At 40.6% G+C, this 20,053-nt stretch overlaps 1 protein-coding gene across 3 annotated transcripts in view; it reads right to left on the bottom strand.

Moving 5' to 3' along the window:
• LOC111249342 (serine/threonine-protein kinase NIM1-like) overlaps positions 1–20,053 on the bottom strand; it is a 40,692-nt gene that overhangs the window by 13,501 nt on the left and 7,138 nt on the right. For 2 of the 3 annotated variants that reach the window (XM_086988119.1, XM_086988117.1), the window contains exon 2: positions 7,100–7,882. In XM_086988119.1, coding sequence (XP_086844245.1) covers positions 7,100–7,265 — 166 coding nt within the window. In that variant the 5' untranslated portion in view covers positions 7,266–7,882. Of the gene's footprint in view, positions 1–7,099; positions 8,250–20,053 lie in introns of those variants that run through there. The other variant, XM_086988118.1, reaches the window with a different exon arrangement.

The raw sequence follows: 20,053 nt of genomic DNA, 5'->3' as shown, positions 1-20,053 counted from the left end.
GCAATTGGAATAGTTAATGACATTTAAACGAGAATATTTAATATAAAAATTCACACCGAAACGTAATCATCTAAATGTACGTACCACACACGAAATACGCTGCTGGTGCATCAGCCACAGATGCTGTGGATGAGTTCAGTTCTGGCAACACTTTTGAGCATAAGACTATTGTAACTTAAGCAAAACTTAGACACCCAATCGTTCTAAGGTTAAGAAATAGACACATGTGTAGCATCGACCGAGAAAAACTAACCACGCCATTTTCGGAAATGTCTTTTCCAAATTCTCAATCATGTTTTTTGTATTCACGAGGTGAGACTTCCATATTTCGAAATCATACCGATGTTTCCATTAAATAGATAAAGTGTTGATTAGTTTAGTCGTTACCAATTAGTAAATCAATTGAACAGTAACCTATATACACCCAAATTTCATCTCGCGGGCACGGTCGTAATCTATGTTCTCATATTTTCTGAAACTACTGCGACATTTTCATCGAACCACCCATCAACTTCTTGTTAATGGGCTTCAGTGAAATTGGATTTATTAACAGAGTAGTACGTTATAGGGCATTTCAAGGATGTGACACCAGGTGAGCTATAACGAATTACATAAGCATAAAGACGACACACAACAGTAAGGTAACACAACTGCTCTGCTAAGCCTACGAGAGCTGTTTCTATACCGAAAACAACCAATTAATGAGATAGGCATCAAAGCATTTTATGTCTGTATTGAAAACGTTCTTCTATTTTGACTATATTTACTTTCTTCCATAGATTATTTTATTTATTATTAAAATAGTCTATGGAAGTAAATCAGTTTTAAAGAACCTCAACGAATATAGAATATTTGCCCCAAAAAAAGGCAAGCCGTTTCCTTGAATAAATCATAATATCTAATTCATTTATTAATAGTAATAATAATAATATCCTACTTTAATTCAAATTAAAGATCATTGTATGTTCATGCTTGCTCCTTCGCGCGGCAGTCTATAAGGCAGTTAGTAGTAATGTAGTAAGTATAATTACTTTTTCAGTAAATATCATCCATAGATTGCCTTGACTCAACAGATAATCACCTATTGTCATCTATTGACAGAGCTTGCTCTGTATGCACACATAGAAAGCTCAACAGCAAACAAAGCAATGTTTAGACTCTGTGAAATAGTAAAGTTATATAGATTTGAGTAAGTTTTTTTTTCTCACATAAGAAACTATGTACATTACTCATTACTTTTTCTCTATTGGTCGTGCTACCTATATGTACTTGTTAGATTTCGTAAGTGATACAATTCATACGAAATAAAATATTAATCTTTCTTTCTTTCTAGTCAACAAGGTCTGGTCCCCATTTAACTGGCGCGGGAGAGTCTCAACGTTAGAATTAAACGTTGTAAACTGGTATTCCTCAAGCTATCATGTTCCTTGTAAACGTACTATTCACAAAGATAATTGACCTACCATCTGCACGCTGTCAATCAAGTTGTCTCTTTTCATAAACACTAGAAGTATCAAAATTAATCAAGGGCTTCAGGAAAGCTAGGTGTTCAAAACAAGCTTTTCTTGTATCCAAACTGCTCAGTGATTCATGACTCGTTTAAAGATGTTTTTCCCCCAACGGGGCAATTAGCGACAGCAAATCATAAGGCAATTATTAATAACTGAAGATAGCGGGACATAAGTCTGATTTCCAGTTTTCCTAGCTCATTTTCGCTTGGTGATAGACAGTATATTTGGAATCAGGCTGAGCGTAACTGATCATGCCAAGCGTGGAAATTGCGTACGGCCTGCCGAAATATTCACAGTGTCTGTCTACCTTAACGTAAGGCCGTGTCTAGTTGAACCAACCAAGACTGGCGCGGATGGCCACTGTGCATCTTGTTCAGTCCGTTGCCATCGCTGCTGATTCAAACTTCAGCATTGGCAGATGGTTAGAATGGTATATGGTTATTTGTTGCCAACAGACATCTATGGAACAACACTTTTTTGCTGCCGCTTTTAGTACAGTTTCGACAGGGTCTTTCATCAGTAAATTTACGGAAAAAAAGAGAACATGTTGAATTTCAGCGTTCCCGCCTCCCAGATCACTACTGCCTCTTATTTTCTGCTCTCTGATAATTGCGATCAGCGCAAATCGATCAGTCAGAGCCCCGCAGTTTCGGGGACGTTCGTTACAAACGGTAGCAGCGGCTGTGGAGATAATGCGGTCGCATACGAAATTCGTCTTGATCGTAGCAGTCTACTCGGGAGACCAGCAAGGATGATCGGGTTTACAGTGGCCTAATGCGGCCTTGTGCCGTTTAGCTGTATCAATTAGATCATTCCAGCAACATGAACGAGGCCAAGGGCAAAGGCTTTTGAGAAAAAGCTTTGAACGAGGCCCTCGGTGATTGGGTGCGATAAGACGCTACCGCCTTGGACTTACGGCTTCGAATACATATGCGAGCATTGAAATGAAGAACTTAAGCAATGTGTTAGATGGTATCGCGGTAGAAGTACATGGGAACAAGGGGTATGACAATAGTCTTGAAATAAAGAACTGAGTTTAATAAAATAAATATTAATAATAAAGTTGACAAGGGGGTATACAGTTTATTTGTGTGAGGTAAACAACTTTACGTTTATGGAAGGCCTCTTATGAAAGTACAACTTTATTAATTCACAGGTGTTTATTTAGTATGAAATACATACGAAGCGCAGTATTAGTGCTCTGATTTTTCGTCTTTAACAACGTACGGTTTTTTTTGGTGGGCCGATTAATGCCTGCGTCCCTCGTTGTTCGATACGACTGTCTAATGAATAGACAGAATTTCTTGGGCCGGGCACGAAAAACCTTTACAATCACGAATCGGCAACGTTGTCTCTACGCAGGCAAAAAAGCGACACAGTAGTTTGATCAGATCAGTTCTGATCTGAGGGGATCCTGTAACAAAGTTTGTGGTCTAAGCAAACAAGCTCAAAGATAGTAAAAAGTATCTGATCTACTATGTTCGATATAAACTATAATATCGTGACGTATATGACCGTATATAAATTAAACTGTTTCAGTAGCCATTATGATGCTGCGGCGTAATCGATGCAGTCGTGCGTAGTAACAGCGTAAGTACAATGTACACTGACAGCTTAGGAGCAAATGCTATTCACGCCGTTTTGACATCGTGTTCCGAAAAAAATGCAGCAATGACCAGTGTCTTTCATTTCCGTCAGACCTTCTGTGGTCATAAACAGGTTTTCAGAAATTCTTGGGGTTTATTGACACGAACGCCAATAAAAACGACTGAAAAAGGACGAGTCATAGTGCACAAAGTAGATTTGAGCAAAAGTGTGTCGTTGCATCATACATTAGTTCGCGAGCGGTCATATGTTTTAGGTAATGTTACATGGACAGACAAATTAAGTATGAAGTTAAATCTGTTAGGTAGCAATACTCCTCTGATCGCTCAGTGGTAACAGGTTTGCCCATTAAACTTGAAAGTACGTGAAGTGATTTAAGTTCGTCTAGGCACACTTCGTTTCGAGCTGGGAGAAACCAGCGGTTGTGCGCAGTGTTTTACCTATCCAGATGGACGAAACGTGGTTATTTAAGCTTGGCTAATGGGTATCGAAGTAGTACGCAAAATTCATTAGTAGATAATTAACATGCGCAGAAATCTAAGTGTTATGATGCAGACATGTAATTAAAATTGTTTTTATTACAGTAATTCTACGGGTCGTCAACGTTGCGCTGTAAGTAACGAAAGGCTGATATTCCCAAAAACAAAGATAAAAAAAAGGAAAGTTATATAGGTAATAATCCTATATACATAAGTAAGTTTTTAGGTCATTCGCGAGAGCCGATCTGCGTCGGGAAAACGCGTTAACAGTACCAAACTGGCATATCTAGTAAATTTGATAATTAAAATAAAAATAAGTTTTTTTCCTTCAGTTTTGCAGTTCAATGTGCGAGTTATATTTTTTACTTAATAGATAATATCATCTTAAAATTAAAGGTTATTACAATTATTATCTATTATCAATTATTGCTATGAAGTGAAGGCAGAATAAAAACACTTTTAAAGCACAAGCAAATAACCATCCTAGAGAACTTTAAGAGTTCCTTTCAGAATATTATCAAGCTTTTCCATCAGTTGAGTCATGCTGTGTTACTTGAAAGAAACAAAATTATTCCCCAGGAGTTTTTTTTTGCTAAAAGTGCGTACGGCAAACAGGAACAGTGTTTGTTTTTTTGTCTTATTTCTGTTCTATGTTTTTAGTGAATGTCCTAGACGATTAGGTAACATAAACATACGGGCTGGGGTGAATGCACAAATTACATATTATATGCGTAGGAAAAGAGGGAAGCCGAATCTCATTGAATCGCTGATGGTCGGTCAATGGTACGGCAAGTGGCGGCAATGATGTAATAACCGGTATTCTCTAACCGGATAATTTAATTTTCTTGCCAGAAATTAGGCCACCTGTCACGTTTTTTGCTATTTGCTGCCACAAGTACTTTTTGTCTATTGAGCAGTCTGTATTAATTAATCACGCTGATGATGACGCTTTAGTAAAGTTTTGTGCTGGTCATATTGTCATCAATCTATATAAGTACGCTACTGGTCACACTATAGGTACTAGCGGACAAAAAAGGTCTCATGAACAACAACAAAGGTGAATGAAAAAAACTACCTCAATAGCTGATACTAATGTATCAACTATTTTTCTACTACCTCGATACAATCTAACGATACGCGGATAAATTTACTATATGTATCTATTGGCACTGAGGTAACTACAGCCGTATCATCCAAGTCATACATATTCACAATTGATGTCTAGTTTATCTTTACCAAAGAGTAGATAGGCTAAACGATTTATAGTTCGCGGCTTGACATGCATTTACCTCCTATAGCAGCAAAAATCGATACGGTCGCTCTGATTAGCGAACGACTTGTCTACAGTGACAGCAAACACGATACGGTGTAGAGACCTTACAGGATTGGGACACGAGGATCCTATTCGCTTCGATAGGTTTCAATGCAAGCCGTGTATAGGCACTCCTCGTACGAATTGTCTATTTCGGCCATATCTAATATTTCCCTGTGCGAGCTAACCGAGTGAGTGTATCCACGTAAATAGCAATTAGAACTTTATTCAATACTGGTGATGGCTGTTGGTAACGGCATAACCAAGGCTATTAGGAGTTCATCCTGAATCTTTTTGCATTTGAGCGAGAAATAAAAGAGCTTTCTATTGCAAGCCAATACCACAAAATCATGGGCAGATAGATGAATACGCAAAGGGGCCGCCTGAATGCAAGTAGAGTTACACTGAGCCAATTCTAGTCTATAGAGAGTTGTGGCATTTACTGAACGATCATGGACATGCTGCAGTGGAGCTCTCCAAGTTGAACTATTATTACCCGCTTATATATATATTTGCCATTAAACAAAGCCAAGGAGATACATTAATGAAATTTTGCGTTATTAAAAACGCTGACACGGATGTAGCCAATAAAAATTTAAGCGAAATATTATACCGGGAGCCTCTCATATACCTTTACCATTCCTAAGATACCCTGTCTTTGCAGATACCCATAGAGCGGGGACATCCTAAACAAAAGCGATAATCTTCAATTTCAGCAAGCGAAGTCCGCATACCTCTGATTTCAATTGGTAAATCTTCCAGACGGTATGACCTAGACCTATCGCCACAACTCAGCATCGCTTTCGCTTTGAGAAAACATTTGACAGCTCAAAAGCTTTTGACACCTTCTTTCGAAGCTTTGTTCTAAAACTACAGGTGTTACTTATTCACTTGAATGTAAAGCAAACACGTAGGCGTGCCTTTTGACAATTTCCTTAGTCATAAACTGCTAGCAGGGCTAAATATTGTCTGATAGCAATTCAACTAAGATACACCGAAAATAAGGGAATGCCCAAAGTTAGTGAGATGAACCCACGTTTAGATAAAACCTCAATTCGTGTATTTTTGTTTTTATATTATGTTAAAGGATGATGCATTCATGGTTCTCAATACGCAAAAATAGGCTATAAACATTACTCGTGTACGGTTAAAGCGCCATTTACTCCAACTGTGGATCAACATATTTTTTTGTCGAAATCAAACACCTGCTCAGTGACAACAAATGAATTAAGTTCCATCACACAACTAGTCTAATCGGCTCCGCTTTGCCCAGCATCATGAACAGTTGTTTGCTCATTTATGATGGTAAAAAAACGTAGCAAGGTACACCTTATACAACAGGTGCTTACTTCATTCATCATACCATATTGCCAAAAAATCGGAAGTCACTTTACTCAGTTGGGGAGGCTGCGAACAACCTTCAAATGCATATTTCTGGGAACTTGTTGTTGCCACCGTCATGCCGGCAAAGCTATAACTAGAATTATTTACTCGTCTGTTGGGTCTAGCCTTAATAATTCCATAGTAAGCAAAAAACCTTTCAAAAAACTGTTTCAAGTTACTCAAGGTTGCGTTATTCTGCACTAAAACATTTATTGACTACTAAACGACCTGTAACACAACCTACTTTGCCCCCACAGTAGATACCAATGTACCCGACTATTTTCGATTTTGCGGAGGGGAGCACGCCTACATATAAACGTTAGTTCAAGCATCAATAGAAGAGTATTAAGGCGTGGCTGGCGATACGCAAACACGTGGTGGCGTTGCGTCAGTCCCATAACCACAGTCCGATAACCGCTATACGCGGCGCCAATTTTTGAATAGTAATATGTGAATCTACACGCAACGTCTCATCCAGCGCATAGAATTGCAGGATTAAACAAGTGCATCTGCAGCGGAGACCTCGAGAGAAAATGAGAGTTACTGAAAATTTAACGACCATTTATAGTGAAGTGTCGGGGCTATCAAGGCCATTAGCTGTTCGAGAATATACAATCAGGCCATACATATGCAATCCGTTGAGGAGCATTCGACACGAAAAACAGCAGCTATTTTATCCAAAAACAGGTAGAGCAGAAACGCAGACCTGGAAGTCTACACGCAAAAAATGCCCGGGCAAAGCAAGGATCTAGAAAAAGATTTTTCAAGATATAAACGGCCACAAATAGCTAAACATGTATGCCACTAACCGTTGTCCCGAGCTTCCTCGACGTTCGTCAATCGGCTACTATTATGTTTGCTACGTTTTTTTTGGTTTTTCGACGAACTCGTGCTCCTATCAATTGGTTTTTCAACACTTTGAAGCACCACAGGACTTACGCTGTTGCTTTTTTGGAAATGTCCGAACCGCCCCATCCTTACTTATCCCGTCACTAATTAGATAGTCTTTTTGCATTACAGGCCTATACCAGTGTCGGCCTAATCGCCTTTCTCCCAATAAATATCGCCCCTTGTGATGTTGCTCGCCTGGACGATTGATGAGGCGTCGCTCTTTGATATGTAGTCCTCTTCTGAGGTATTGTTGTCTGAGCTGAGTGCGGACGTCATTCGATTACGATAATATTTGACCCAGTCGAGCTAGATCGAGCGATTCTCTGGTCTCGTTGCAAAGTGCCCAACGCTCCGATATCAGCTACAGTCGTACCGGCATCATTCAAAGTGCCGTCAAACCTTCCACTTCATGACGAGCTCGTAGTTCGATGATCGTAACGTTGTGCTGACGATAATGTGGCGGAGGACGAGAAAAGTTTGCGGAACCCACAGGGTTGATCTGTACTTGATTTGGTAGATTGGGCTGGGTCGGTGAGATGACGTCGTCTGCATTGCCGTTTGTCTTCGCCTGGAAAGACCTCGGGGTAGGTGTTGCTGGCTGTAGTGGGTCACTTGGGTCGGCCAGGTGATCACTTGGGATTGACGATCGCGATGGAATGACGGTTAACACGTACGCCGACAGGATATAGGCGGCGGGCATACTGAAAGGTATAACAATGGATAAGAATGGTGAGAACAGATACATTCAATATACAGTACGTTGAAATTGGCATCTCTGTGTGGATTTCCAACGACGGCGATATGCATGGCGCAAAAAAGGTTAAACTTGAAAATCGTCCAATACAGTGTAAATGTTGTAAAACATGCATGAACCCCAGTATGGGTCCCAATCAGATATCCGTAGGTGGGCCCTTTTCGGGAAATATAGTCGGTTCTCTGATAGTATATGAAAGGCACGTATGTAAATGTACAGACCTGATTTTTGAGACATCACATTAACATGGTAGCATATTACCACACAGTTACTATCTTAGTTATTTAGCATGTTAGCAGGAATTCACGTGGAACATAAACGAAACGTAGACAAGAAAAACAAATACGCTTTTTACTCGTAGATTAACTTTTTTTCATTTCAGATTGACTACTAACCACTCACGATTTTATGTTGATTCCGAATGATATAATAGTGATCATACTTTGTTACTGAATAAATTGTGTGATACTCGCTAAGATCCATGACGCTGCCGGCTAAATTTAGCGGGAACAGACAAAACAGATCAAACTGAGTAAGAAAACTTGTAAGTACTTGTAGTAATATAACTATAATTAAAAATAAAAAGTATCACTTGTGTTTCTAGCTGAAAACAGTAAAGCGTTTTTTTTTTTTTCAATGTAAACACAGACAGTTGTACCCTCAGTCAGAACTTAGAAATCCTGCATACGCTAGCTATATCGCGCAGTTTCAATACTGCGTGGTCAGTCTTGGCTAACGGTCATGAAACGAACTTCTTGCTACGTCAAAAACGATAAGATTCGATGCCACATCGGAATGAAGAAATACTTAGTCTTCACATTTTTATAGTTTTTGCGGAGTACGGTGTTGTAGTAATCAATTTTTTTCTTATACGGTAAATAATGATTAAGACAAGCTTGATTGCTTTGCCAGATTCGGAAGTTTAAATTAATTTTCAATTGCGTTCCTCTGTTCTATTTCAAATATTCTCAAATACTCCCCGATACCAAATGTATGCATAGCTTCTTAACGTTGTACGTCCTTAACTTAAAGGCAGAAAGTCAAACCTCACCTAGTAAACTATACTCGTGAGCTCTATCAATAAAGCATTGAGTTCTTCATTGCCTGACATTCAAGTGGAACATTGTTCCTTAAAGCCCGGGTTTTGATCTAGACATTACGGGAGCATTTTATATTGGGCGCGATACATCCCCCGACAAATAATGATTTATCAGATATGGCTGCTCATCTGGACGACGTATCCTTTCTAAGCATCTCTGTTGGTTACGTTCGATTGGCTCAAAGCTGTTAGTTGGCCTAAAATAGGGCCACTACACGCCGTTCAGACTCATCAAAGAACTCTAGCCTAGGTCATCAAATCGTAAGATAACTCAGGCAATCGACATAAAACTAAGGCCTACAAGTGTAGATTCGCAATAGCTCATGGATGAATTTCCGAACGAGCGTACGACCCGGCAAACCATAATGTTGGGGATTAGATAATAGTCGTCAGAGTCAGCTTAATCGGATATTGAATTGAATAACGATGAAGATAGAAACACTTAGGCGAGTAAGTTATAACCTAAGTAAGGTTCGTTTTGGTATCTGTCGTGTACTTCATCGACCCAAAAGCTCGAATTTGATGGCCATTTTTTGGAGACTGTTATGACTGAGTAAGTAATTGTTGTATAAGAACAACATAGTAAAACAATATACGAACAACGTCTACAACAACTATGCATATCATCAATAATATATGGCTGCTGGGTGGGATACAAACGCAATATATAAGTTTTAATTGTCACAATGTATACCCGTATATATATATATATGATTCTAAAGATCCATCAAAGTTCTTTCTGCATGTAGTACGTTTTCCGATAGAAACATAACATTAGAGCACACTGCTTGCCTGTGGAGAAATCTGTAATCCGAATCCTTTTGTTATGGATTCTGCTCACCTAAACTTAGACAGGTAAGAGCTTCCGACGCAAACGTCAGTTTGCACGAGACGTACGGCTTTTTCGACCGAGCAAATTTCCCTACTGAGTACTGCTAATCGCCGACTCGACGGTGTACTTGATCATAATCTGAGAGACGCTGATGCCCCTGGGTGCATCTAACACGTTCATTCAACATAGCCAAAAAAAAAATATCGTTTGCTTGCTAATTCTCAGCTAACGACGAAGTTCAGAGCAACTGTCCACGTTCAATTGGTATATCAGCTCAAAGCATCACTTCTAACCGACATTACCTTTACACTTATACATTTTTAACAGGCACGCATAATAAAATGCTAGAGGGCCCACAGCAAGTACGTTGTGATGCTATGGCAAATCGTGTCGAAGTTTTGGTGCTATACAGGGCAACTCCGTTAATTCGGTTACGGGCTGTTGCTCCGTTAGGTCTTTGGTCTGCCGTCTGAACCTTAACAAAACTCTGACTCGCGGGGTCGGTGGCGCTTCCGGAGTTCAGACCGTTGCTGCTGTCACGAAACAAGCGACCTAACGCAGGCCAATCCTCAGAATTGCATCAGTGCAAGGTAACCTTCAAGCTTCGAGGCTCACCATGTCCGATACCTCTAGCTGCTACCAAGCACGATATGGCTGTTATGGCCGAAGTATTGCTAGCACTAGCTTTGCTGTAGCCTCGTTTGGTGCTACCTCGCCCGCGACGCGCTTACTCAGGGTAGCGATGTCCCGCTCGAGCAAGCTTGTAAAGGACCAAAATGGTGCACAAAGCCCGAATAGAGCCATCATGCCTGCCTGTGCGGATCGTATATTGTAGCCTAATAATTGAGCCGAACTGCGTATTCAATATATTCTATATGCAGTAAAAAGGGATTAAATTAATTAGGGTGTTTGGCGATACAGTCTGTGCGTTGTTCGCGTGGCCTTCTGTGAACGGGTAATTCGCCATCGGAACTTTACTTAAATGGGTGGAACTTTACGACGAGAGTTTGCCAAGGCCCGTTGCTATGTACTGAAGGGATTGATATGAAGGTAAATTGTAAAGTGAGCAGCAAAGTAAGCCAAAACACATGCGACGTGAGATCGGCACTGATCGAAGGGACGAACGTTGACGAAGTTAGAAAAGTGGCTATTTTTCTGTATTAAGTGCAGGTGTTGTTATTGTTTTATTTACCTGCAATACCGTTTAAGAAAAATTTTACCTTAGCAGCCATAGCAGAGTGTCGCTTCCATAAAAGATTATAGCTCTGAAGAGAGATGGACTCAAGTGATAGGTAATCAATCTAGTGCCATTGACGACAACCTAGTTTGAATCTGAAACTAGGCAAGATATAAAAACTATATTCTGTTAATAGTTTTTGATGTTTCGTTAATGTTTTCTATATAATAATTATATAGATAAAATTGCAGACTATATTACGTTTATCTAATTGAAATGTTTTAGATACTATATAATGCCATTTCTAATAGACTTTTACTTTAGTCGAGTAGCGAGAAAGCAACCTCAAGCGATTACTTCCGAGTTGTCTCTATGAACTAATCAACTGTAAATAGCCCATCTCCCAAACCCATTTACGAACAGCAATCTATCTAGTCAATGTTGAGGCCTTACCCCAACATATACCATCGTGTCCCTGCTCCTTTGAAACTAAGCTAAAGGCACCCAGATGTGTTGTAGTGAGTAGGTTGAGTCGCATCTTGATAAAGCAAAATATTGACTTCAACCAGGGATACACTCTCCGATCGAATGCTCCCATTTCAATGCATAATTAGGACAGGTGCCGCCTCTCGATTGAAAGGCCGCTTGTGTTTAAACTGTCCACGTTTGCGTTACGCTTGAGGAACAAGCCAAAGGTAAGAGTGCACGTTGTTGATACAGGAAACAGGTCTGCGGGGTAGCTGTAAGACGTGCCACCTCGTTCACTACGTCCGAGTTATCTGCCCGAATATTTGCTACGTACGCGCGGTTGATTAGGTTGCGTCTAGCCGGAGGATAAAGCCTTGCAGACTGTGGACCGATTCTTTTGGGTCGCTGTTGATTGGGTTGAAAGGTTCGAATCCACCGCAGAACAAGCACCATTCGTTGTCCATGGCACCACACTCCGAGCAATCACCCGAGCCATAGATGTGGCCCGCTGCCGCACTGGGAGGATGGCAAGGTTCCATGCATGGTTGCACGAACACGTAACGACCGGGTCCAAAAATGAGTAAAATAGCTGTCTGATAACTAAACTTTCAGTTCCTTTCTCAACATCGAAAAGCAAATGGAGGACTTACACACTACGTCGACGAATATATTAGATTAACACTATACGTTAGGAGTTATTCAAGGCTGCTGTGTCCTTCATTTACTGCCCTTATCCAATTTGAACCTCGAATGACAAAAGGACGTCTCCCAGCGTGAACGAAAGCAGTAAACACGACCTTGCCACTAGCTATGTATCGAACAAGCCTTCGGTAGCGTTCTTCAAAATGAGATAACAACGAACACTTGTTTCGGCCTAATCGCGTAAAAAATCTTCCTCGGAAGAAGCAAACAAAAAGAAAACTGTCAACAGTAATACTTTGTAGGACACTCAAACGTGTCACAGATACGAACCGACTAAAACAAGCCGGTTAATAAAACTACAGGGGCATTTGACCTAACGCCATACGCAATTTAGCAGAAAGTGAGCTGGTTTCCTAGGTAAAGGCCCAACTAATATATGTACATTGTACCAGCTCCGCTCACGGACATGCAGACATTTACAGACAATATCATGTAATGAATCTAAAGGCGGCATTCTGTAGTGTGATGGATGGTTCAGGCATTTCATGCTATACCTAGGGGCAAGTATAGCATGAGTTGTCTGCATTGAAATAGGAACATCGTTATTCTTTGTTTGGCTCTCGCATTATAGAAATATGTTTATTATTGTAGTGTATACATTTTCCATAAGGTAAAACTTGCAACATGAACCAATAAGTTCAAAGTGTAGCCACCGAATCAACTGGGTATATCGGATTTTCTTAAAACAGTCTCTCAGTAAACAATGTAATTTGACTTTAGGACAAATGTAAACGTAGTATTCTCAGACGACACCGCAACGGGAAGTTAATGTAAAACGAACGAGCTTAAGACACATCCGTAAAGATAGACGGACGTTACCGCGGTCGATACTCCACAACGAATAGTTTCCAAAAACGCTCATAGTCTTTTTAGCAAAGTAGTTTAGTAGGTAAAAACGTTACCGCTACATTATTAACGGGACAAGAGAGCTAAATAACAAAGGAGATAATACGTGTTGAAGTACACGTAATAATATCATGTATATTTTACAATAATTCACGTTTTTACTGCAGTATGATATTGGCTGCTATAGTCATTTCTGACCAAGTGTAATGCTGCTGCTGCTGCTTTCGCTCGTTTGGCCTGCCACCGTTACGTTACCCAGGATGAGAAAACGGGCCTTAAGGACACTACTCACACGATATAGATTTAACCGCATTATAAGCTATCGCGTCAGATCGATTCGGAAAACATTGAGCTCGTTATTGGTCATGGCATTTATGTCGTGCGGTTTCTTATTTGTTCGAGCGGCAACTCGGTGAGTTTGAGTGCAAAGCTGGATTCGTTGTCATAGCCGGCTAGGCATCGGTTTATCGTTACCAGGGTATGTCTGATGTTTTCTGGTAGAGGAAACAGGGTTATTTGACGCTGACCTTGTCAAAGGACCGAGTTTGTTGCCAAAGGTTTCCATTGATATGTAGCTCATAACAGTCGATATGGCGACACGCAGCCACGACGGAGACCAATGTCAGTGACATGACGTGAAGGTGTTGCGTGATATCGAGCATCATGATCGTGTGTCGTCGATCCTTTTCTTGCTTATTTTGTCTGTACATTGACGCTCACGCGATATCTGCAAAGCAAACGGTGATGGTAGCTGATCAGGGTAGTTATGATGTGTGTAGTGAACTATAGGATTAGCATAGATATCAGCTTTTACCATATACCGATCCGAATAACAGATGCAAGAAGAGGCAGAACTAAAAAGGCGGCGATCAGACAAACTGTTTTGCATGTTTGCAATAGCGGATTCGACGACCGTTGCGCGTGCAATTGCACGGGGCTTGGCACTGCAACGGCCAAGCGGAAGATCATATAGCACGAATCCAAAGTTCGTTCTCGTAATACAAATAAACGCATTTAGAGTCGTGTTAAGTGTAGAGTATTCATTGTGTGCATCGTTTTAATAACATTAAATATATGATTAGGGAAAAAAAACAAAAATCCAGTTTAAGAATAATCGAAAGTATACGAAAACTATAATAACATACATCTATACATCGTATATGAATTTTCTAGATAGTTTAGATAGAATATATCATAAGGTATAGCTAAGTTTTCGTAACGTAATGTCTCATTAAGTAGCTAAGGACGTCTTGTCTCAGTGACCCACCTAGCTGTTTATCGAATTTGTGCTTTTTGAGGAACTTTTTACTCGATCGAAATTCTTCTCTGGACAGAGGCACTGTAGGCCATATTAGTTTATCGGCAAAATAGTCGCGCTCTAGTGACGTCATTAAATGAAGCTCTGTAACCATTCAACGTATCTGTGGCTGAGGTCGTCCAGTCTAATCTGCTACAGACACTCGAGGATTGTCTATAACATTAACAAATCAAAGCCAGCCAGGATTTGCCGGGACGTTTGCTCTTTTAGCGTTAGATTTGACTTTCTAGTAATTATTTAGGTGCGGCAAGCATAGGAGCCAAAACCAGCGAGAGGTTAGGAGGGTCGCAGAAAAAATAACAGCCGTTCTGTACTCAGAGGAAGTCTATGACAGGAAGCGCAGGATGCATTCTTCTTTCTCTCGAAAAATCGTCGCGTGCATCAAAGATCTAACGAAGCATAATTGCACAGATTCATCGATAGCACGGTTTATCTATCGACCAATTGGGCATATAAAGCTTTAACGCTGTGTATCTTCTTCTGGGCAGCAATCGGAGGTTTGGACAAATGATATTTCACAGGCCGTCATTTAATATAACACACATTGTAAGAGTAGGCCCAGGTAATTAACGGAGGTCATTTCCGCCCTTCCGCACTAGAACAGACGCAAAAATTTGACATAGAAACGCACACAGCCACGAAAGCTGTTTATTTTTTCCAGTCACCTTTTCTTCTTTTTCTCACTCTTTTTGTTGGCGCACCCAGTCGGAGTTAGCTTAGTCCAGCGACTCGACATTATGAGCCAACGCTCTGTGATTTGAAAGTCATGCCACTTACCCACGTCGCAGGCTTTTTGTAAAGCCATAGTTCAGACAGGCCATGGATGTTCAGTCGTCCTTCTGACGCAGGCAGTTTCATCGAACGCGTTGATACTACCCGTCGAAGACCAAAGGACAAAATATTAACTGAGCCTTTTCAGATCCCATTGTGGAATTACGCTTAGTAGCAGCAACATAAATGAGGGAGAGTAGCTACGTACATTCAGGAGACACCGCATGATACAGTGAAGTAACGTATGATCAGACTAAAACTAAGCTGGCGAAGCCAAGCATGATGATCAGTGAGGCTAAATTATTTACCTTATCTGACATTGCTGGTTTACTGCCAACAATTCATATGAAGAAACATTACGATTTATATGGGTGTAGAATTTTTTTCAGCTATTATTAGTATACAAATAAATCGGAACAAATAAAGTGTTAGTTTTTAGATAAGGACACTAGAGCAATTTGTACGGTTACCATGATAGGTGAGGTTATTTAAATTGCTTGATTGTCTTCAATCTTCGTCTTTAGAGAGACAACTCTATATTTTGAACATTTTTTTAGGGTACTTGCATGACGGCGTACATCAAATTTGTAGTATATGCATCCAAATGGGATTTTTGATCGCTAAAGACTAAAATCACAGAGAATAGCTTATTTACTACCGTGAATATTGTCTATCAGAGCTCACGAGGCTTAAGCCTTGTATCTTGTAATTGCAAAGCAAGGCATAACCTGAGTACCTCTATTTGCCTTTGCTCTAGTATGATTTAAGGACATATAACTCCGTTACGTAATCATCTCAACTACGGCCAATTCTGTGTTCACATCGGGGTTAAAATATACTTAAATGGGTGACCCAATGTAAATATCAACTATATATCTAGATAATATTGTTGTCACTATTATGGAAAAGTAGCACCCTTGTAGCAACAAAAGCAAACGTTACAAACGTACCTGCGCCTAATGAATGTCTATAAGCATCGCTTATAGCAACAAAATTATTTATATAATAAAATATTATTATAACAAACTATATACTATCTTCGTATTAGGGTCTCGTCGTATTTGACGGGTTTTTAACCAACGTGGGTTGCGAGGCCATATTCAGGTCGCCCGCCCCATATTTTATGTATACTAACAGCTATAGAATTGGTTTTCGCTTTGGCCATAGAACTACGCCTCGTGCCTTCAGGTCCATCCAGAAAAGTTAATGAGCCATCTCGCCGAGGTAGTGGCGACTATATATGTATTGTCAATCAATAATAAAGCAGATTCAACGAGTCACTGTTTACCCAGCGTCGGTCAAAGAGAGCTATATATTGCAGTCCCTTTTCGAACTTCAACACATTATTTCGTCTTTTGAACCTGCACTGAGCACGGATGGTTCTTATTTCTAACGTCTGTACGTTAAACTATAAGGACTAATCAATAATAATCAGTTTGTTTGATGAGCTTATTTTCTGATAAAAAGTGAGTAGTCAGCTTGCATTTAGTAGCGAAACTGAAGCTCCGGAACCTGGCAGGTATGCACGGTATACTTCAGCGAATTGCCTGTATTACTACATGCTATTTTTAGTATGTCTAAATTTTACCTGCAGCGGGCGTGAAGCTGTGTGCATAACGTTTTAGCGCTATGTTTCGTATATGAAGATGATAAAACGTAGGGGAAGATGGACAGACACGTGAGCGTTTGCCCCATTAACAGACTGAACCGGGGTATCGACGACGGAGACCCGAAGTGGAAATCACACACCAACCAGATCGAACATTCTCGGCGAGCTGGTGCCTTAATAATGTCTTTTCCCATCATTAAACACTTCATGGTGTGATTAATGGCCGAAACGGAGTGCAGACTCTTCACATTCATAGCGATCAGCCATCTGAAGCCATGCTTAACTAAGGCACTGATGAAATCAAATTTGAAATGCATAATCAGGCACGATTGCTGATATGGTATTCTGCGATTTTTTTATCGTTACCTTGGATCTTAAAATAGCCAGTTGAGACCGATATGTATTCCACTTGAATATTTTACTAAGTTGGAGGGAGAAATGTTCTATGCTATCTCTGGAGCCTATTAATGAACGATTATTTATTGTGACTCAGAAGGAGTGTAGGTCCTGTGCACGTGGTCCTTTGTTCTCTGGTACGCGATCTTTGGACCTTTGACATGAACGTGTCCGTCTTATATGTATTGTACAATGTGTGCAATATACCTATCTGTGGACAACTTTATCTAGCGGCTAATGTGTACATGCCAAATGTGTACCGCGAACGCTGACGATTTTTGCAAAAGTTTGGTTCGATTTTGGAGACCAAGTTGTCTGCGTCTAAAACTGAGCTAAATCCAGCTCAAAGTAAAATTTTTATACTCTGCTATTGGAGGGAGGTATAATAGGTGTTTTCGCGTATGCGCTAGGTGGGTAGTAGGCTACACTATTTCAAGCGCAATTTTCTACACAAGCATATTTTTCTGAGGTATGGTAGTATATGTGCACAGCATCTGTGATTCTGACCGCATCTAGCTTTCAACTTCCTTTCCGATAGTCTGTCTGTCAGTTTACGTAGCCATCTAAATTAGATGTACTTAGCGCACCGTCAAGCAACGCTTATTCACGTACTCTAAATCTTAAGTTGACGCCACTTATCTAAGAGTTGGGCACAGAAAATCACACTATACGCAAATACGTATGCTCAGTGATTCATAGAAGCCTATCGTACGATACATGAAAGTATAAATGTTTCGATTTCTATGTCTAGGTGCTAGTTTGGTATTAAAATACTTCGAATGGCTGGCTTCTTCCACTACGAAACGAACCGTACATTTAGGCCAAGTTTCGAACCTAAACCATTTTACGTTAAGTAGGCTACTTTGCGGCACATTGGCTAGCGTAAAAGTTCTTCTTCTGGTCTAGTCTTCAGGCTCAATGTCTATGGTACTATTGAATTTTAGCCAGCACCGCTTGTTGCACTATTCATTATGCCGCAGCACCGTAAACAGCCCGTCTCGGTCAAACCGTCGAGAAATTATTATTGAAGTAATTGTTATTAGTTAAACGTGGCCATCTTCTAATTTAACCCGTAGCTCTACCGGCCTCATCCGTTTACATGCCGATCCGATAATACCAGCCAGCTACGAAGAAACAGTTTAATCCTTATTTTCTCTTCTAGTCTTCGTGCAGTAACACGTTCACCAAGCTGAAACGTTTTTATATGTAATCGAGCGCCATCTAGTTTTCCATAGTCCCACAGTAGGTAAATCCATCTGTTGTAAATAGCTAACTCCGTACATTTTGCCCTTTCTTGCGACGGGTAATCGTTGTGCCAACGGTCCATAAACCTTTTTAGGAACTCGAAATAGCGAGCTGCATTCATTGCTCCATTTTCGGCAAACACTTCATGGTAACATAGATGTCCATTGCAAGCGCTAGCATCACCTTACGCACAAGCTTGCTCGACATGGCCACCGAGTTCGTTCGTCTTCCAGGGCGATGCCATTCTCCCGACTGTTCCCTCTTCAGCTAGCGGAAGAGACTGAATGAACCATGCCTCGTCTATGTCGATCGTACGCTCCTGCGGGAACTTTAGGGTTCCGAATATTGAATAGAAAAGACACCAGACGCGCTTTCGACTGGCCTCGAGTCAACTGATAAGGTTCGATTTTTTCTCAGTTAACTTAAAGTGCAAGTTTTAGCCGCGTCAGAGCTTTTAGACTTTCCTGAAGTCTCCTCAATTAACAGATACTGCTTAGGACGAATCTGATAAAGCCGAGGAAGATATTGTATATCTAATCTCTTTGCCATTTTTATTGGCTGTTTTTATTGTATGTAAAGTTGTACGCGATTCGGCAATGGTTTGTTGGACAATACAACTCCGTTCGCAGATGTAATACGTGCCAAGATTTCTATTGCGGATGTTCCTAAGAGGTCTAGCAGTATAATGAAATTTCATACTGTTCATTTCGATTCAAGTTAAAAATCTTTTCAACGTGTTCCAGGTTTTACCTTCAATACGCGCCATAAGCATTATTTCCACCTGCATCGGGTTCCCAATCTAGACTATTACAAGTCTTTAATTTTCATAGGTGAATACTTTACACGAAAGCCACTATCAGACAACTAATAGATAGTCCGATTCAGAATTGATATAAGCACTGGTTGGCTTTTACCTGCCTGAGGGGTTGGTGCCTGAATCTAGCAGGTTGCGTGCCACAGTAATTCGTGCATGTACCTATTTATCGGAAGAAGCCAGACTGTCACGTCCTAACTAAGACAAATCACAATGTTAATTGGGAAGTCGATGTGCACATATTTCCTATCTCTATTTATAAATTTATTGAATGGGCCGGACATCCACTAATGTCAAACAGACGCGCGTGGATGCAAAATAGGCAATGCTACTAGACAAATCAGCAGATACCTCTCGTACCGCGACAATTGATTGCGGTCAAACAATATCATTTGCAAGGCATCGCCATCTTGTCGTCTTCAACATCACGGTTCAACTTTCGTACGCAGATTCTTATACTGGCTCTATTTATTACCTCCTGTCCGAGGCTGGCGATTATCCGCTGTACGGTATTTGATCATTTTCTCAGATTTCTTTCACCCACAGACACAAGCATACGTCGAACGTAATATCATCACCAACGGGACGCTACACCCATGGCCATCTTGTACGAGCAATAATACATTGCATTAGCCAGCCACAGTGGACGGTGAAACCAGCTCACGTCGATGCGAGTGAGCTGCTACATCACGCAATCACAAAGTTTAATTGTTCAGAACACACAGCAGAAAACACCTTGTCTTTTATGAAGATGAAGCTTATTAAAGGTGGAACACGATGGTGCACTCACAACTGGCTTCGGCACCGAAGTGACAGCGCGCGAGGTGCCGCATGGCCAAGT

Source organism: Varroa destructor, unplaced genomic scaffold (assembly GCF_002443255.2).
Source record: "Varroa destructor unplaced genomic scaffold, Vdes_3.0 BEIS01000004.1, whole genome shotgun sequence".
Classification (NCBI taxonomy): Eukaryota; Metazoa; Arthropoda; class Arachnida; order Mesostigmata; family Varroidae; genus Varroa; species Varroa destructor.
This window is presented reverse-complemented; position numbering and strand designations above follow the sequence as displayed.